The 21,499-nt window shown below is 44.5% G+C and overlaps 1 protein-coding gene across 2 annotated transcripts in view; it reads right to left on the reverse strand.

The window, feature by feature from the left end:
* Nucleotides 1-21,499, reverse strand: part of SPOCK1 (SPARC (osteonectin), cwcv and kazal like domains proteoglycan 1) — a 461,772-nt gene that overhangs the window by 141,209 nt on the left and 299,064 nt on the right. For both annotated transcript variants that reach the window (XM_039836105.1, XM_039836104.1), the window contains one exon: nt 1,463-1,577. In XM_039836105.1, coding sequence (XP_039692039.1) covers nt 1,463-1,577 — 115 coding nt within the window. The remainder of the gene's footprint in view (nt 1-1,462; nt 1,578-21,499) is intronic.

Consider the following 21,499-nt stretch of genomic DNA (forward strand, 5'->3'; position numbering starts at 1 on the left):
TTATAATAATTCACATCTCAGTCTTACAGAGACAAAGGCTGACTATTTTTAGTTGAGCACGGAGGCTAGGACTGTCGTTGCAGGTAGCATGTTTGTAGAGGCAGAGGGGTGGGGATTCCGCTCAAAGGGAATCACTTAGGAACCACAGCGGTCCCCGACCTTTTTGGCACCTGGGACCAGTGCTCCTATGAGAATCTAATGCCTGAGGATCTGAGGTGGAGCTGAGGCAGTGATGCTAGTTCTGGGGAGCGGCTGCAAATACAGATAAAGCTTTACTCACTCACCCGCTGCTCACCTCCTGCTGTGCAGCTGGGTTCCTAACAGGCCACAGACTGGTACAGGTTCACGGCCCAGGGGTTGGGGACCCTTGACTTGGGAGACTGAGGATAATTAAAACATATCCCAAGAGAAGCAGCCAAAGGGGCCAGCATTGCTGAGTCTTTAAGAACTAAGGAATGGGACAGGATGGGACAGGACACATTCTGCAGGGTTCCAGGGCCGAACTGCTACTAAGGAGCAAAAGTTATAGGGAGGCAGATCTCAGTGGGAATCGAGTTTCAGAAAGGCTGCTTTCTTTGCCTAGGATGATGCAGGTGAATGTAAGAGCAAGTTGCCGAATCCAGAACCAGGTATCACCAGGTGTCACAACTCCAATGCCCATGCTCCACCTCCCCACTGTCCGGGCAGTACAAGGAGAGAGACAGAAGAGAGACCTTTCCCCTACCTCTACCTCAACCAATCCCATTCTTAAAGAAAGTCCACTTTTTGTGTTTCTGTGTCTGCTTTCTTGCTTTGAATATTTTTGCAGGACTGAAGGCAGAAGCGGCCTGAAATCCAGGCTCATTCTGTCATTTGCAGATTCCTAATGATAATGCTGGGAGTGGGTGGGGGGTAAGAGGCAAAGGCTCTAAGGACCCTCAAGAAGTGTGGGGAGACCAGGTGCTTCCTCCCGAGGAAAGAGCAAGATAGGTTCCCAGGAGGAATGCTGGTATGGTGGTCTGGATGTACCAGGATCCCAAACCAGGGCCCCTGGCCTGGCAGAGATGCCCATGTCCTACATGGTCATGGAAGCAGACAGTCCTCGGGCCTCAAGGGACCTCGAAGGATGTCCACAGTGAGGACTTCGGTAGCAACCAGGAGACTGAAGGTTCACCGCTGTTTTCTTAGCCAGAAACTTCCTGGATCCTAGGGTCACCCCAGGAGGAGGAACAGTGCCAACAATGACCAAGAAAGGATTTTCTGTTCCTCTGCTCAGGGTCAAATAAAGTTGATTTAAAGGAAATAAAGATATTGACATTCTTTGTAAATCTGGGTTTGAACAGCATGGCAGGAATGGAGGCATCAAGTACCATTAAAAAATGGCGACATAAACATCTGCCCTCCCTCTGCCTGCTGTCCCACTCAGATGTGGGGTACTCTCAGATTTACCAGCTGGAGAACACCTCCCAGCCTCCCGCCTTACCTGGGAAGCAGGTGCTTGCGGCTGACACACAGAGCAGTCTGGTAGTCCTGGGTCACACACACCTTGTGAGGGCTGCACTTTACCTTCAGGCAGGGGTCTTTGGATGGGTCCAGGGCTGAGGCAAAAAGAACAAGAAGAGGGTGGTTAGGGTCACCAGGAAAAAATTAATTTCTATTTCTACTCAAATAGACAAGTGGGAAGTAAACAGACCATGTGTTTGCACTCTGCTTTGTTTTCTTAGGCTGGTAGAGATTGCTGTGAAAACCCAAACCAGGGGAATTCTGTGTCTACTGACCATGTTTTTCTTCAGCATCAGGACAGTGATCCCTTTGTGCCGTGGGGAGTTTCAGTACCTTCGTCTTCAGTGGGAATTACTTTTAAAATCCTTTAGAATCTTCTATGCTCCAAGGACCAAGAGCTACTTTTCTCCCTTTGGTTATTTGTCTGCTATTGCTTTTTATGACTTCATCTGTGCCTAGTTTTACTTACTTCTTATAATATAAAAAGTCCTTGAGGACAGGGTTTCTTTGGCTTTAGTTCAATCTACACAGACAATGTGCATAAATAAGCCTATTTTAAGTTTTGCGAAGAACTTCAGGATGTGCAAGATAGTTTTGTGCCACGCACAGTTACAATACAATACGGAAGGGGAAAAAAGCCTACCCATAAATATTTATTGTGCTAGGGAGAATCAGATAAGGGTCATGACGGGCATATAAAGTGATAACAGAGCTGGAGAAAAAAATAGAAATCAATTCCTGGGGCAAGGATTAATGAAGCATTAATGTGTGAATTGGATCTTGAAGGATGGGCAGAATTTTGAAAAAGCAAAGAGAGAAAAAGCACCCCGGCTGGGCGGCAAGCACACTCCAATGAAGGGAGGCAAGTCTGGGCCTCATGAGATATTCCATCTGACTAGGAAATGGGCTCTTTGCATGCGAATAATGAGAGGGGGGAAAGTTGATTCAACCAAGTCACTCGAGAAAGGGTCTCCAAGGGCAGCAGTAAATATATTGCAACATTTCCTAGAGCAGACAGAGCGGCAGGCCCTGGGCTCATCAGTGTTCCACATGCTTAGGCGGCCAAGCTCATCACGCACAGAAGGGGCCACAGGGGATTCTCTGCAAAACAAAAGCAATGGAGCCACCTCTCTGCCCTGCGGCCTGAAGTCTGTTAGGTGGTGGATCTTTCATAACTGCTCGCCACAGCCAGGGAGGCGATGTTTTCCCATGTCCTCCCCATGCAAACATTTGGTTAAACAAATCGGCATCCAGAGCAGGGACAGCAAAACTGCTATAAGATGTGCCATCATCCCCTCCATCACTGGGGCCCTCATCCCTCGTGACCCCCTGCTCTTAGAGGAAGTTATCACTTTTTCAGCCTCAGGCCCAGAATCTCAGCCTCATTTTCTTCAGACAGCTGCCGGGACTGTCTCAAGGGACCTGAACACACCCATCCAAAGGCATTTCTGTTGCTTGAAGAGCTCAGGGCGGCTTCCTCCACTGCAGCCGCTTTGGCCACTATAAATCTGCATTCTCAGGCCAGTCAGGTCAACAGTAAGACTGGGGTCCTGGTTGGTGCCCCAGGGGAGTCACCTGGCAGAGACTACTTCCCAGGGGATGTACCTGGCTGCTACAGCTTAGCAAAAGGAAATGGCTGCAAGACAAGAGAGGCTGATTCAAGCCGTAGAGAGAGTATTCACTCAGAGTTCCTTAGCCGAGGGCTTTCTCTTGTAGGAAGATGCAGGGGGCCTGTGCCTGCCCTCAGAGTCCTCTGAGGCTGGACCTCCAGCTAACTTGTGCCAGGAACTTCTTGGTCCCAGATGGAACTCTCTTGGTCCTGGGGACACCCACAGGAGAAGTCAGGAGGCTGGTGCATCTCAGGCCAGTGATCTCCTTGTGCACTGTCCTCCACCCCAACCCAGGTAGCAGTCCAACCAACTTTGATTTGCTTTCCAAGACTCATCCAAAAGTGAGTCCACAATGAAGACTGATGACCAGATGACCGCTAATGATGACTGTGCCAGTCCTTCACTGCCCCTTCTCACACTTTTCAGCCGCCACAGGATGAAGTAAGACATATACAGATCTCAAGAAACTTGGGACCCAACAACTGGCTACCCTGGCCACAGGTACCAGCTGAGAGGCATTGCCCTGATAGGTGCTAAGGGCCACAGAATCCCTGGAATTTTCACTGAAGTGGAGCTCAGACATGGAGACCAACAGGCTGGTCTAGAGTTATGGGTGTCAAAATCTGCGGTACTACATGATAAGCTTCATGGCCATATTTGAGCTTCTTTTTGCTTCTGCAGTCAACTTTACAAACAAGCGAAGTACACACCGCAACCGGAACGGCCTCCACGGTCAGTGCAATTTCAAGGCAAATAAGTCAGCCACGCATAGTTGGAAGAACACAGGCTCTCAGCCGAGTGTTTCTGAGTTTAAAGTCTGGCTTCACTGCTTACCAACCTTTCTGCACTTCAATTGCCTCTTCTGTTAAATGGGGTAATATGAGTATCTACTATGGCTTTTGGCTGTCATGAGGATTAAATGAGCTAATATTTGTAAGTGCTTAGAAAAGACCTCTTAGGTGTTTGTTAGTTTTTGTGTGTCTGTATTTTATTCCCAAAGTGACTAACAAGGCTCCATAATAACAAGAACAATGGTAACACTTAACCAGGGCTTCCAACATGCAGGCAGTGAACTAAGCTCTCTAACTAGGTTACTGGATTCTCATAACCACCCAAGGAGGTAGCTGCTGGTCACACACCCATCCTACAAAGGTCTTAAGTCTGCTGGTGAGAGGGGCAGAGGGTATCTGACACCCAGTGGGTTGACTCCAGAACCTAAACTCCTTACCACCAAAAGCCAGCAGCATGAGAATCACCTAGGATCTCCTTTAAAAAGTTGATTTTGGGCCCCATCTCACTCCAAGTATAGAGCCTTCTGTGCGGAATGAATCTTAAGGGGTAAAAGGAAGGGGCAGCCAGAGGGCCTGGTGTTGCCTCGGTGGGGCCATCCAGGACTGCCCCAATGTTCCACAAACAGCAGTCTCAGTGTTCCCCCAGAAATGGGGTACCCAGCCTTGGGCAAGTGCACCTTCTGCGTACTGTCTCAGAATACAGCAATTCCCTCAACTGAGTCAACTGACCAGAGGTCTGGTCAATTTTCTTTCTGCAACTTTGCCATCTGTCACCCTACCATTCGGTGAATATTATAGATCACCCCTCCTCCATCCCTGAAGCTGACATGTCTAAAACAAACAAAAAACTCCAACCCGAAACACTAATAAATAAAAATCATCAGTTATTTAACTCTATACACATACTTCCTTAACAATTTGCATGTAGAAATCAAGTCGGCTAAAAATTAATTACTAGGGACTGAATACTTCAAACATGTATGCGAATTATTTAAATGAACTTCACAGAACCACAAAACAGTAACAAATTAAGCTGTCGGCGTTTATTTGAACACCAGGACGCATCTTGTTTTTGAAAAACAGCAACATTGGAATTAAAAGGGGATGTAGAGGGTAAAAGGAGTGTGTCATTTCCATTTAAATGTGGCCTCTGAAATACACTTTTCCTAGCAGCTCCAAGACTCATGGTGACACTGGTGAAAGGCACCCAGCACCTGTTTTGAACAGGGCTGTTTGGCTCCACTTTCTAAAGGGAATGATAAAACATCTGAATAATAAGTGGCATTTGAAAAGCTTTTTTAATAAGGTACAGGAAAACTGTACAGGTGAGGAGGAAAGGAGAGAGAGAAAGGCTGAGTGTTAGTGAGAACCCCTACCAAGGTTAGAAGCTTCCTTGTCAAGGTGCTAATGATTTCTGGAGACTGTGCTCCAAGTTGTTCTCTCCAAGCACATGCTTGGTGATGGAATGTAGCAATCCCCATAAGACAGCCAAGTCCTGTGTCTCCTCTGCCTCTTCTGTCTTAATACAGGCGGGACTTGGGTGGACTCACACAGGATAATGCGCCTAGCACAGAGCAGATACCCACAGGAGGTTAATTTCATATTTCCTGCCCGTGCACAAAAACTAGTCAAGTGTCAACTGGCACTTGATATATTTCCAATTAATTTTTAAATAATTTTTGCAAAAACTCTTTTCAAAAAATAAATCGATTTAAAAAGAGATTTGTTGAACTGAAAAACAATGAATTCAAAAGCTTAATTATAGGTTACGTAAGTTTTTTAAATTAATTGTATTTTTTAAGCTCACTGCTTGATCTCAATTAAGGTAGTGATATTTTAATTATCTTAATTGTTTCTGAACTTGTTTTCGGTTTGAGTTATTTTTTAATTAGCTACATTGATTTTTAAAATCCTGAATCAAGCCTTTTCGCTGTCCTTGGGCACATCTTATGGGCTCACAGGCAAAGGGTCCTAACAGCTGTATCAGCAGAGGAGGCTACCACTTCAAAGGTGCTGATAAGCGGAGGATCCATTTTGTGGCTTGCCCAAAAAGTCCCTGAGAGTCACCTGGGGAAGTGACACATGCTTGTGTTTATCCATTAATACTTGCAGAGGATCCTCTCTTTGCAAGCCCGTTTTTGCAAGCTGGAGGCCAGTGCCTCTAGATTGAGCAAAAAGTCGTGCCTGCCCTCTGGGAAGTCACAGCTCAATAGAGGAGACAGACAATGTACCAGGAGGGTAAGTTCTGCACGTAACGAGAGATGGGAGGCATCTCGCCCAGCCTTTCAGGGGCTCAGATGAGACTTCCTAGAGAGATTGACATCTACAGAAAAGTGGGTTTAACCCCCATAACAGGATAAAGGAAGAACATTCTAGAGAAAAAGAAGCTCCCTTTTCAGAAGAGAATTTACAGCAAGTTTGGGGAACCATGGCATTTCATCAGGCTGGAGCAGGGGAGGTGTGTGAGGACACCGGAACCTGTGGTAGCATCATCATGGAGGGCCTCAGAAACCAGTGAGGCCTCCCAAGTTCTAAAGCGATGACAAACATGGTAGAACCTCGTGGTCTTGGCACATCCTCTCATGCTGAAATTGGTGGAAGCGGGTAGCAAGAGAGAACCCTTTACACACATTTTATGTGGAAAGCGGCACTTTGATAAAAATAGATGTGCTACACACCCTCAGTCTCCAAGTGAAAGAAGGTGTCAGGGTGGAGGTGCCCCTGGTCAACTCTCAGAGCTCCCTTTCCTCCTCTGAGGAATCTCCATGCTCCCTGACTCTGGGGACATTAAGTTGCATAGGATTCTGGGAGGCAACAAGCCTACCTGGTGTGACTAATAAGCAAAGACATAGTCTAAAACAGCCATGTCAACTTGTAGTCCACTCTGGTGACTCCTGGAAACTTCCTCAGACAAAAGGCCACTCGATTTGCAAAAAATTGACAAATTAATGATGGTTTGTTGTCTTACTGCTTTTAACATTGCTCTGTGCCTGAATCATGCTCATCCAATGTACATCTGAAGAGCAAAGATACTCCCAGTAATTCATTAGGAGTGACTTAATGGATGATTGACAATGAAATTACTCCAAACTGCTAAAACCTCGTCAAGCTAAAATCCCAAACATTACGTTTTGTCTGTCCCCATGGTAACCCATGCATGCAACTTGCTTCCCCCACCGTACCCTCCAGAGGGGATTGTGACAGAGTCTCACAGAATATAAAATAGAAGATTTCACCCACAGTATTTTGCTGGAACTAGAAAGAATGTCAGCATGGAAAACTTCTGTCGTCGTTCTCAGCTTTCAAGTCAAGGAGTTGGCCTAGTTAGGTCTCTGAGGTTGAACAAAGGGACATATTGGCCATACATCTAAGGAGAGACAGTTAAGTGATACAGATGGCTGAACATGTGTGCCCAAAGACAGAGAAAGTGGGCGGAGACATGGGACAGACAAGGGCAAAGGGACAGAGGATAAAAAAATGCATCTGACCATTCACGCCAAGGGCCTGAACACTCATTTCTTTCTGTGTAAAAACTAAAAGCTTTCTCTCTCTTACACTATTTGTGTGTGTTTTGGGAGGTATCAGCTATTAACAGGCTTTTTTAGAGTGTAATTTTTCAAGCATGTTTTAAAATGATAACTGTTAGACACAGTTGGATGGGTGTGTGGCAGTTTATGATAATATTCCTTCAACTTTTTGGTATATATAAAAATTTTAATAATAAAAGAGAAGGGACAAAAGAAATATCCTATGACCCTACGAGTGAATGCATTCGGCAAAAATGTGCATCTTAGTGGTCTATAACAAGGGAAAATTATAACGACTTGAATATCCATCTGTATCGGTCTGCTTAGGTTGCCATAACAAAATAACACAGACTAGGAAGCTTGAAAAACAGAAATTTATTTTCTCACAGTTCTAGAGGCTGGAAGGCTGAGATCAGGAGTAGCAACATGGTCAGTTTCTAACGAGAACTCTCTTTCTGGCTCTCAGACGGCCACCTTCTCACTGTGTCCTTACACGGCCTTTTCTAGGTACACTCAGAGAGCGAGCTCACTCTCTGATATCTCTTTTTATAAGGATATCTATTCTATCAGATCAGGGACCCTCCCTTATGACCTCACTTAACCTCGATTACTTCTGTAGAGGCCCTGTCTCCAAATACAGCCACAGTGAGGGTTAAGGCTTTAACACGTACAGTCCACACCACCATCTACAGGAAAATGGTTACCTTAACTATAAGACACCCGTTTACGGAATATTATCCAGCTGTGTAAAGGAGAAAATAGGTCTACATATACTAATATAGGTAGATGTTTATGATACATTAAGTGAAACAGCAAGTTAAAGATGAGAAGACAGATTTGAAATGGCAAAGTCACTTCCTGACACCACAGCTAATGGCAAAGCTAGTACTCAGAACCAAGTCTGTCTATTTCCAAAGATGTCCTTTCTCTTTCCTATTGTGCTGCCCTTGAAAAGAAGCGCCAGCCCCAGTCTCCCCCGACTCACGCACCAGGGCCCTCAGTTCCTCCTGTGTGTCCTCTAGCTCCCGGAGCTACCCTTGCAATAACCTGTGAATTAATTCAGACTCTCTATGCCCCCAGGCCAACATCAGTGCTGCCTGTCGCTGACTAGTCTAGAATTATTAGTCTCCTTCTGTTCTTTGGAGAATCTTCTCTGCAGCAGGGAGACAATGACAAGTCATGACCATCAGTAGGAACAAAAGCCAGTGTCTGGCCTTGAGAGAGTTTAGCATTTGTCTCTGAGATACAGGAATTAAAAGATGTCCCATGCCTGGCTGGAGCTAAAGGCAGTAGCTAAGAAGAGCTTTGTCCCCTCTGCCCATGTGCAAAACAAGACATTATAAGCAACCACTGGTAAGTCCAACATGGCTAATTTATATGTCTGATCATTAGAAAAGAATGCTTTAAGAGAGGTCTACGAGAGTGGCATGGCTGTGGGGCTATGCTCTATAAAATCACAGGCCACAAAATTTTATTAGCTTGGCCAGTCAATCCCTGCTTCTCAAAGCTATCTTCTCATGCCTCCCCTATCTACTCTGGGATGATGAAGACAAGGTGTCTCACTCCATGTTTTCACCAAGAAAGCAATTTCTCTTGAAAAGTGAGATGGGGGGAGAGGAAGGAAAAGGAGAGGAGTGGAAAGGGAAGGAGAAAACATTTTCTCATGTGAGGCATCATTTAATTAGGGGGCTGACAAGGGAGACAGTGACATCCATCAACCTATAGAATAATGCACTATTTTAATTTACCAGTGAGGAAACTGATCAATTAATGATTAATTTACCCATGAGGAAATTGACACAGAGATATTAAGTAACTTGTCTGTGGTCGCACAGCTGGTAAGTCTAGATTTCAATTTGTGCAGGTCTCACATCAAAGCTGATTCATGCAGCCACTTGGCCAGTTATGAAAATGGCATTGCAGTAGGATAAAGGTAATGGCTATGGTGCCAAGCAGCAGCACACTGAACCCCTCTGTCACCACTCCCAAGAATCATGTCACCCATAGGATCCCAGAAAGAACTTACTGTGAAGGAAACATTGTACTATCTAAACTCAAAGCCAGATTGTTGGCTATTTGAATGAGCTTATATTACTTTTCTAATGTATACAAAAGTCAGTTTCTTTTCTAGGCAAACCCGATGCCCAGTGAACTTAAGTCTCTCCATGACTTAAGAAACAATACCCAAAATGGACCAGGTAACCCCTGTGGTTCCTTCTGCGAAGGGTTTTGTGAAGCGTATATATGGGCCTCATCACTGATGGGGAGATACACATGCCTGGTGCCGACATGGGCTGGGTTGGAGCAATATGAACAAAAAGACCTGAGAATATAGACAGGATGCCACCCACAGAGATAGGTCTGAAACTTCTCATTCAACAAAATGGTCAGAATTTATTAAAATGTTATAACAGCAAAGGTATCTGTGTTCTATTTCATTGTAATTGACAGAAATTATTCATGAGACATTTCTGAATGAAGAATAGAGAGAATTACTTAAAATACATAAGAACCAGTTCTATAACCTAGGAGAATAAGAGAACATAAAAATCACAATAAAAATAAAATATTTCCAGGAAAAAGGAATACTCAAAAGAGTGTCGTAGATCAGAAAGTCCATCTTATGTAGCTGTGCTTCACTTTGATGCACTTAAAATTACTATGAAACACAGAGCTTCTCCCAGACCAAAGGCATCTGGAGAACTAACTCCTCTGGTGTCAATGAGCATGATTCGGTCATTATTCAGCAGCCATGGCTGTTGACCATGTAAGAATGGGGAAACTCAAGACACTCTACAAATTTCAAAAAAAAAGAAAGAAAGAAAATTAAGTGCACCTAGAAGTAAAGGACCCAAGGGAGTGGATCAGAGAGCTGTGGGTGTGGGAGGAAAGGCACAGTCATGCCACTTTCTGCTGATATAATCTTGATAGGTTATTTAACTCTTCATGACTCAGTTGCAGACAAACAGGTCCACTTCACTGGACTGTTGTAAGGAACTGATCAGATAATAATGCATGAAAGTTGCCAAGCACAGCGCCTGGCTCATAGTATGTGCTCAGCTATCATCCTCATCACTCTTACCAGCTCTTTTTAACTTGCTCTCCAAATACAGAAAGTAGAAGTACACAAGGAACCCTGTACATTTCAGAGACTCAAGATCCTGGAGCTACGATGCTGTTCAGCCTTTCTAGTCTCAAGCAATAGACTCATCTCTGCAAGAAGAAACATAGAAGTTTCTTTTTGAATATCGAGCTCAGGGTCCACTTTGCCCACATAACTTTTGCTCATTAAGTAGATCTACGTCACTGCAGAAACCACCATATGACAGCTAAGAAGTTCATATATTTCATGTAGAGTCATGCTCTGCCTTGTCTCATTTCAGAGATTATAAGGTCTGGAAATGAAGAATTACCCCACCCCCTGTGCCTAATTCTGAGTGCTCAGAACACACAACAAAGCCATATACACAAACCTACATGGTCATACTCTTTTTTTCCAAGAAAATGTCTTGGGGCTTTGAAAAGCCTCTATTTGGAGAGTCACGGAGTGTGAACGTTAAGGTATCTTAAGGGCCTACATACATTCAGGCACCACTGGTAAAAGGCTTTGGCAGGGAGAATAATTAAAAAATCTGGCAAATACTGTTGGGACAGGAAGACAAAGGCTTGAGTCCAAGGAGGCTGGTAATGTGTGGTACACGCTGGGAACAAACTGACAGGCAGGGTTCTCCAAGGCAGGTTTGGTGTCCAAGCTCGGCACTTTCTGATCCTCAGCCAGAGGCTGTCCATCTGACTGCTTTCTGTGCTGTCCTACACAGGTTGGCAGGGCAGGCGTTCAGTGAAACTAGAATAGTGAAGTCTGCAGGGAAAGTCTGCCCCATATTAGAGACAGGGATGCTCAAACACTCTCTCAGAGCCTCGGATGAAACTGTCCCTTCCAGTGTGGCACCCTGAGGGACAGAACCTCAGTGAAATGCTCTAGTGAGGCAACACGGGCCCATTCACTGGCCACCACTCTGACAAGTCCAGAAGTCAACGGAAGAAGGGGCTGTCGGCAGTCCCACCCCATGTGGATCTTCTCCAGCCATGTCTCTTTTTCCTGTTCTCCACAACCTAATCCTTATTTCTCAGACTGTGATGGGTAGATGCAAATCTACCATGGATCTTGCTGCAGCACCAATTTTACTGGATAGGTCACTTAAAACTTTTTTTAAATATTAAAGTGATCCCTGGTCTACTATGGAATAAAATGCGAAATTCATATAAACTTGTCTAAAATAGACTTCGAAAATGTCTGTTCTCACAGTGGGTTCTGCCCCTGGAACCCCGGAGTAGGCGTTTGCTCTTACTTACACTTATCCATAGGGATTTTTTTGGTAGAAAAGTTTGAGAGGTGTTGAAAGTGTTTACCAAGTTGAAAGGGTCCTACAATGAATCGAACAGCTCTCCAGGGTACTGGAAAATCAACAGCACTAAAAGTACATACGAAGAACCTTCATAAGCAAATTGTTCATTCTTGCGGAACCAGAACATAGTTCCAGTTAAAGCTAGTAAATCAAAAATGTATCCCGCGCCCCTGGAACAGAATCCCCATGCCACCTGTTCCCTGGGACCTCAGTCCCACTGGTGAAAGGTCCCAGGGTTTTGCAGAAAACTGACCTTACATAATCCAAAGCTCTTTTGAGAGGCTTCAATGAGCCGAGCATTGGGTGAGGTTTACAACAAGTTACAAAGCATTTATGGCTCCCCAGGTATGAATATCAAAATTAAAACTGTTATTTCTTTCATCCCTCCCACTGTTAATTTTTCAAAAACATTTGGCTCTGGATTTATAAATGGGTCACTGGAGACTATTCTTTTCCAAGTCCTTTCATTCTCCAATTAGGGCAGGTTCATTTCCGCTTCCTTGGGATGATTCCCAAGGTTATTAAATTCCATTCCTAACTGATAACATTAAAGCAATCATGACAAAGTTAGTGCTGATTGGACCTGGGGTTTCTTGGGGACACCTTCTTAGCTATTAGAAACCATCTCAAGCTGAGAGAAGAATGGTTGCATCTCCCACTGAAGGTTTCAATAAATGCTGTATCATTTAAGTCTCGTGTATTCTTATTGTTCCTGTTCTTTTGTGTCTCACACTGTTCAATCATTACTAAGATACTTTTCCATATTTATCAAAATAAGCTGAGCAATTCACAGTTTTAACCTCTCTTTCCTGCCTGTCTCTTCACCACTGTGCCACTTGATGGTCAATTAACTCCCTTACATTACCATGAGATGAGGCTCAGAGTGTTAATATAAAATATAAATTACCTGCACACACAAGACAGATGCAACAATAAATAATGGGCAAATACCTATCAGGTTTCCTAAAACAAATATGGAATAAACACAAAGAGTAAATCTTTTATTTTCGTTTTTTTTAGCAATAAATACTGAGTGCCCAGCAGGTACGACACAGACCAGGGAGAGTCATCTTCAAATACTACAATGCCTGCAAAATTTTTTCACTGAAGAAGGGGAACTGATGTTCTTGTTTTGTGAAAGTTATGGATATGAGAGAGAGAGAGAGAGAGAGAGAGAGAGAGAGCGTGGGAGAGAGCACAATCGCACGCGAGCATGCGCTTCATGACTCTGTCTTCCAGTCTGGCCTCAAACTTCCCTTACAGAATTTAGTTCCCATTCCCAGCCTCGATTTTCCTCATCCTCCAATATTTACCCTGCCTTTGGTTACATCAGACAACTACAAACCCTCAAACAACTGGTTTCACATCTCTAGAGTCTAGACTGCAGTGTCCAATATGAAGAACCATCCCATTCTTATAATTACCTTTTGAGGCCAACATTATCTCAACTTGAAAGAGGAGGGGAAAAAATCTGAACTTGCCAAAGATCATGCAACTAATAAGTGGCAAAGCTGAGATGTGACTCCAAGCCTCTTAAAATCCAGGGGAAAACTTAGATGACCAGTGACAGTGTCTGTGCTCCCCACCACTGCATGCGTGTCACCTAAACAATGTCTGGAATATCACGGGGCTCAATAACTATTGTTGAATGAGTGTGTGAATGGCCTCCAGCCCCACGGGTTTAATCACTATTCTATCCTGCTCTGCGAAGCCAGGGACCAAGTCTGGTTCGTCATTTCTGTACCCTAAGTCCCCTGACATGTGTCTGCTCCAAGGGATGTGTTCGGTTAATGCTGAATAAACTGTCTGTGCAAGGAGCATCTTTGGATAAATGTTTCAAGTTGAGATTTCTAGGTCATAAAGATTCAGAGCTAGATGAGTCCCCTGGAGCATCTGCCTCCCAACCAACATGTTCATATTTAACATAAGAAAGACTTTAACCCATCGATTCAGCAAACATTTATGAAACCCATTTTACATGCCAAGTACTATTATAAGCACTGGGCATTCAGAGATGGGTAAGACAAAAGAAGTCCCTTCTCTTTAGAAAATGACATTCTAGCAGAGAGATAGCAAGAAAGGAAGGGAGGGAGGGAAGGGGAGGAAGAAGGAAGGAAGGAAAGAGGGAGAAGAAAAAAGAAATGAAGAAGGGAGGGAGGTAAGGAGAAAACAAGACAGGAATAAGAGCCAAGTAGCTAATTTTAAAGGAGTGAAGCAACAGAGAGCTTCTGAGTAGTCGCACTGGACTGAGAAGTCAGGGAAGACCTCTCTGAGGAGGTCTTTAAGACAAGAAGGAAGACGTTCTTTTGAAGATCAGTTGAGAAGCATGCCAGGAGAGAAACTGCAAAAGTCCCAAGGTGGGAATTGACCCAGGAGTGTTAGATAAAGGGACAGGTCTTGATAGATTGTATGACTTTTCCAAGGACACACGGCTAGGGTAGAACCAGGACTTATCTCTAGAAAGATCCATTCTCAGAGGTGTGTACCCTTAGAGCACTGAGTCCCCAGACATCAACATGCTGAGGTCTAACTGAGGTACAACTACGTGCTGGTCTTGCTCCAGACTGGGATTCACGTTCATGACCAGCATCATTCCATGACAGGCCAAGGGCTCTGCTTCAGCACAGGGGTCTTGACGAGCTGTTGCTCAGGCTGCCAAAGCTAAAGGTGAGCAGGCTGGGAAGAATCCAGATCTCAGGCTTTCTGGGCATTGTCTTTGCTCATGTAAGCAAATCTCCAATATGCATGATATGGATTATGTGCAAAGGCCAAAGGAGCATGAACTTTGTGCCCCAGGCAGATCTAGTTCCACACCTGAGCTCAGATCCTTGGGTGCTGTGTGACCTTGGCCAAGTGATGCAGCCTCTCTGAGCTGTAAAGGGGAGTGGTAGTATCTCCCTCACATGCTGATTAGGAGGACTGGCTGAGACAATGTGTCAAATGCTAAACATTGATCTTAGCGAGTAGGCAGTGAATGTTAGGTTCGCTCTTTCCCACAAGATTGCCCTTAAACATTCCTTACAGTTCCTTGGTCCACACTGGGCCCCTTTTCTTCTCCAGGTTTCTCCACCTCAAGGTCATCCTCAAGCCAAGGTACAGGAATCATCCTGCCCCTAATCACAACTTCCCAAGAGATCTCCAGTGAGCTGCTGTTGCTCCCAGCATGGTCCTGTTCTCTGTAGCAACTCATCCAGTAACTGTCCCCCATCACTCACCCCCCGGCCCCCACTCCACTCCCAATCAGCCTGGACTCCACCCTCACCATGCCCTGCATCAGAAACCTGCTCCCTCCACTCATCCTCCATCATCGCCCAGGCCGCTAACACGGGGATAGTTTGCCCTCTTCATTCAGTGAGTTCAAGCTGGAAACCGATATGTGGCACTCCGAAATGTTCAGAACAGAGCGAAAGGAGAAGAAAAACAATGAAATAAAGGAGATCCCCTTTTTTCTAAATACTGCTTTCCTATGCAAATGTATAACAGAGATTTTTGGCTCCAGATCCCACTGGCTGAGGCTAAAGCAGCCATCAGGCCTTTTGTGATCCTGAAAAGCTAATAAGAGGATGTGCTTCTGTGTAATCCAAACAGTATCCATTTCATGCCCAATCGTTTTTTAAATGGACAACAAATCTTCCTGGTATGTTCCTTCCTCTGACAAACAAAAACTCTGTTTGGTCTCTTTGTGGGTCCTGTCCAATCAACAAGAGCAAGAAGCCCTTGATGCTAATTCAAAGCCCCCGTCACAAAGGCAGGCCTGTTGGAAAGGCTAGCTCCTTTCCAACAGGTTGCTCTCATTGGAAGCCAAGCCCAAATCCAGGATTCTGAACTCAGACTGATGCAGTAGCCCATTAATTTTTAACTCATTACTAAATTGCAACTCGACCACATTTCAGACTAAGTTCACTACTGTTTCAGGCAATGGCATTAATAGATGGAGTATGACATCCGAGAGAGTAGGAATTCCCAGAACCACAGAGTAAGGAATCCCAGGACTACATTTGTGGGGAGGTGGGAAAAATGCCTTTACATCCCGAGAAGCGGGGAGGGCCCGTGGCAGAACCACCACCAAGTGTCGTTGCAAGAATGAAGTGACGTTGGATGTGGTCTTATGTGCTCAGCTGCCACCTGCTACCATACACTTCCGGGGTCATAAATACCATCTCAATCCATCCCTTCCTTCACCGACAGTTTGCATACTCATCTCTTAGAGGATAATTCCTTATGGGAACACATCTCCTTAGCAACCCCCTCCCTTGACTTCAAAAAGGAAATCAATAGGAGAACAGAATTTATTCTAAAGTAGTTTGACATCCAATAATTCATCTATTTGTTAAGCACAGACTGTCACTGAGCCCTATTACGTGCCAGGCATCACTTCGGGTGTTGAACAAGAGAGGGCCTGTCCCCATGCTTGTGGCATTTATAGGCCCATGAGAGCTGCTAGATACCTGCCACATCTGATCTCATGGACCCCTTACAGAAACCCTAGGACACAGGTGTTACCATCAGGCTTGTTTTACAGCCAAGATAACAGAGGATCTTGTAAAGAGAGGGTGAGGAACTTGTCAAGCACCTAGAGCTAGAAGGGACAGAGCAAGAATTTAGACACAACTGGACCCAGAGCCATTCTGCACTAGAGGCCACAAAGCACAGCCCCACAAGTGCACTCTGACCAACCCATACAGGGCTTTTAAAGGTTTGAGTAAGTTGTCAGTGATAAAAAAAAAATAAGAGCATATCATGTAAAAATCCAGTATACATTTCTGAATTATTTCTGATTAGACGAGCTGGCCACACTGGGGCTTGCATTCCCACTCGGCTGCCTCTTTGTTTTCCCATCTTCTTCTCTTCCCCTGTATGTCCTGCTCTGCTCAGTCCCTTCCTTTCTCCTGAAGGCACTTGTGTTTGTACCACCCATAGCTCCATAAGAATACACCATTTTTTCATAAACGACCATACCATTCAAATTCTATACTTCCTTCACTTAGCAAAGGCTCCCAAGACAATTGGATGGAATGTTCCAAAAGGCTTAGTTTTCTTTAGTTTAAAAGCAGTTTTCATTCAGTCCATGGTACTTCAGTGTTTGGCAAACAACACCTATTACTATTTTTTTGGCGTTAACAGACTAATTATTCTTCCTTTGAATTTTTACATCCGTGTGATTAATTTAGCAATCCTCTGACTCGGAGAATTTTCCCCTCCTAACAGGCTTTATTCTAATGTTTTTCTTAGAGTTTTGGCTGTCCCCGACGTCGGTCTTAAGTGCTGTGAGAGCCAAGAGGTGGCTCTATGACAAAGGGGCAACAAAGAACCCCTTTCCCCCCATTTTCCCTGGGGCAGGGCTGCCACTGTCATGTATCCTGAAGTGGCAGAGGAGGGCATCTTCCACATGACTTCCCTCTCTGCAGAGGTTTCTGTTAATCACCTGGTATGCAATTAATCCTCTCAATACCACAGCTCATACGAACCCATTCCCTGGGCACTACTGTCTGAAATGATATGAATGAACAGAAATTCCTTTAGATGAAAGGCTGTAAAGCCTTCTGAGACTCTAAAAACTGCACCCAAAATTTTATGTGCATGTTTGTGATGCCAGGGACCCTGAGTGTACATCTGCCTTCAATCTCCCTTCCTAACAGCACCCTGCTTCCTGACACAGAATCTTCTCTCCTCATCGGGCACAGGCTCAGCAGGATGGTGGTTCAAATTGCCCACTTATTGCTAAAAAGACAGAATGGGCGTCAGCTTATCCTTCCTCTCCCTGCCCTGGTTCACTCAATCCCAGTGACCTTCCAGTGACTACAGCATGAAGGAGGGGCCCCAGGGCAGAGGCGCCATCAGGCATTATTAGCCTGTAGTTCTTGGTGCCTCGCCCTCTGGAGTTCCCTTAGTCCTTTCCTATTCCCAGGACAGGGTTTGGTACTCCAGCCTCTCTCAGCCTCTGTGGACCTTGGATATCTTCCCATGATACCTGAGTCAGGTTCTGGTGCTATCATCCAGAGAAGTCTTAAATAAGACAGGTTCATGGTGTCTAGAGAACATCATAGGGGTCTTCAGTTAGAAACCACACTTTTAGGGTATTAAATAGTCCTTGTTGGTTGAAATGCAGCCACACCTGGAAAGGTGATGCTCTGAACTTGTCACTTCTGTGAAGGCTCGGAGTGATTAGGTAAGCAGGCCCTCCTCAACCTCCCAGCCCCCAGAAAGCCGCTTCCTGGATTTGAAAAACATCATGTATGTATGTCACTGGAATGCAGGTAATGAGATGTATACAGAACTCTCCCCGAAGGTTAGAGAGGGAGGGGTTGGCTGTGCCAGAGAAGGGCAGGAGTCCTGAGGGCACTGTGATAAGGGAGGGCTCATGGAGAGAGGACAGGCTGAGCTCTGAGAAGATCCCCAGGCAAACCTCACCTTCACAGGGAGGCACTGTGATGGCATGCTTCTCAAGGGACTGGTGACCAGTACCCTCAAGATCTCATTCAGAGAAGGCAAACTACCAACGTCTCCTGCAGCTTCTCCAGGCTTCGTGGGGAAAGACGGCTGCACAGGCTCTCAGGTTAACAGGCACCATACCAGTCACACAAAGAGACTCATGTGTCTCTTAGTTCTAAATCCAAATTCTTATCCTAGAATCACGTCTGGATGGAATCAGGTGTCCACCTTGACCCAGTCACCTACAGCCTGGGGTGAGGGAGTGGGTCTGAGAGAGCAAATAGTGCTACCAAGAGCCCACTCATAGGACTTCCTTCTTTTTTTTTTTGATGGATTGGTTAGTCTTGATTGGAAAGGATACCTCAAGAGATATCAACCTCAGGAGTTATACGAGACAAATAAGTAAGGGCCTCTTAAAATGGGACAACTTCTGGAACAAATACTTAGAGTTGACACTTGATGTCCAGTATACATTGTCTCTCAGTCTCCAAATACAGCTAATTAGGATCATAATCAACCTCCTGAGGCTTTAGAAAAAGTATATCAGGCACTCTGTGTTCCTCTAGAGCCTCTAAACACTCTCTCCAGATGAGGCTGACCTGTCTTATCGACCTGAGCTCATGCTTGTATTTCTTTGGGTTCTGATGGCAATTATTGCTTATGCTGTAACAATCATCATTGCTTTTATGTATAAATTTAGTTATGATTTAAATTGTGATTTATGTTTCTACCAGATTTTGTCTTGTGTCACCTACCAAATCGTGTGTGCCTGTCTTATAAATAGGTTCGAGTTCTCTCAGAGCAGCCAGTAGCGCACTTTGTTGACAAAATATTACCAACTAGTTTATAATAAACACATTGTTTATAGCATTCTGGCACAGCTGAAAACGCTGTTTTCTCCAAACTGTTTTCGTATTCATAAAACTCTAAGATGTGCCTACATCTCAGATGTAAGTAAGGTAGAAAACTCTAAAAGCCTATCTTTTACATCAAGGATTCAGTGCCACAGCTGCCCAATTTCCATGATGTAAGAATAAGATCCAATAGCTGTCATAGTCTGGGTGAGATCTAAGACTTGTTACTCCGTATTCTCATCTTTGGTGATGTATTGTACATGGAATTATCTCAGTGTATATCCAGGGACCCGGCACAACATTTAAACTAGCTTTATATTTTTACTTTCAAGCTGGTAAGGAAGTTGTTTTCTTTTTCTTTCCTTTTCCTTCATCCTTAAGGGAAAAGAAGCCTCTGATCGATATACTATTGCTATTTCCCTGGTCTCCTGAGAAAACCATCTACTTATAATACCATCTGAAGTAAGACTAGAGAAGAATATGTGCTTAGTTCAGTGATTATTTGCTCCCCCACTCCACCCTTTCAGACATCTGGCAATGTCTGGAGACAATTGACTTGTCACAACTGATGGAGGGGGTGGGAAATTCTACTGGCTAGAGGTCAGGGATGGTGTTAAACATTCTACAATCTGTAGGCTAGAGGTCAGGGATGGTGTTAAACATTCTACAGTCTGTAGGACAGCCCCACATAACAAGGAATTATCTGGCCCAAAATGTCAGTAGTTTCGAGGTTGAGCTGCCCAAGCATAGATATATTAGGTGTGCTAGAAGGAGCTATTGTTTATAATATTCTTTGATGCTTCGTTCATTTCTATATGGGAGATGGGAAGTAAGTGAGCTTGGCTAGACCTGGAGGCATAAGAAAGAGGGATCAGGAGAGGGGGCTTTGTCCCTAAAGAACCTCCAGATTGCATATCTATCCCAAGTTGCATGAGAAGGGCCCTCTAGAAATTATATAAGCCATTTTTCTCATGGCGGCTTGAGGAACTGGGGTTCAGAGAGGGAAGGCTGACTTGTCCAAAGTCCCTAAGCAAACCAGCTGCAGATACGACACTAGAAAGCTAGACTCATCTCCCCAGCCCGTGTTCCATCTACTCAGTCATGCTGATCCAAATGAAAAGGGAACAGGAAACAGAGCTTCAATACTACCATTGGCCTTTACGTTCATTCACGGAGATGGGAAGAAGAGACTTTTCTGGCCCAGGTGGGAACCAGATGCACAATCTCAAGATTAGAAGGCAATGGATTTATTCAACAACAAATATGTACTTAGCACCTATGTTATGCCAGGCACTGGCTTAGGTACTGGAATCATAGCAGTGAATGGGAGAGACAAAGTGCCTGCTGCCATGTGACTTACTTTCTAGTGACATTTGCAGAGTGGCAGGCACGGCCACCAGGGAAAGGCAGAAAAGCTAAGGCCAAAGATAAAAAGTTTAAGGTAGATCTTGTACCCTAATATCCCCTCCAGGTATCAAAGACCTATAAAAAGGCAAACTCCTTAAATACCTTTAAAAAGGATGTTTTAGGATGACGCAACATTTTGCTTCAGGCTCTGAAACTTTCATAGGTCACTAACTATGGCATCACCTAGTAATTACCTTAGTAATTAACTTAACCCATTCCTAGCTTGTGTAATAGTCATCACAAAAACAGCCGACATTGCCTGGACATGGATATAAGTGTAGGACACTGTGCTGGGCACTTTACATCACCATCTCATTAAAACCTCACGACAACCCTGTGATGTAGGTATCGGTATCGCCGTTTACAGATGCAAAAACTTGGGTTCAGTGATGTGAAACAACTAGTCCAAGGTTACACAGCTAGAGAAACTCTCAGCCAGATCTGTCGATTTCCAAGACCTGTGCTCTCCATGACTCGGCTGGATGGCATCAAGACTTTCTAAGCTCTCAGAGCCAAGACCTACCTGCCAGCATGGCGGCCCATCCTGTCAATGTGTGACTCCGTTTTCCAGTTTCTCTACCATGGCCTAAACTGCATGCCCACAGTTGATCCATAAGGTCAATATAGAACAACTATCTTCATTAATATAGATTATATGTCTTTCTGTTCAACGTGGCTTCTCAGAAAATTTAAGTTGCCAGCAGACCATGTATTTCAAACTCACGCATTTCACACGGACCATAAAAAGACACTCTGGTGTGAGGACCACCTTGTTTGAAATGTAAATGCTCCTACACTGTTAAACTCTGAAAAGCAGGGAGGTTACATGAAGTATTCATTGGCACTTGTGAACACCATCAGGCAAGACAGATGTGCTTGCTGCCCCATAAATTTTACCACTAGATTAAATTTTGTTAATGGAACCAAGAACATTTGCGATAACCCATTTTAATACGTGAATATTGGATCTAAGTCATTACTTCTCTACCA

This window comes from Pteropus medius, unplaced genomic scaffold (assembly GCF_902729225.1).
Source record: "Pteropus medius unplaced genomic scaffold, Ma_sr-lr_union100, whole genome shotgun sequence".
NCBI lineage: Eukaryota > Metazoa > Chordata > Mammalia > Chiroptera > Pteropodidae > Pteropus > Pteropus medius.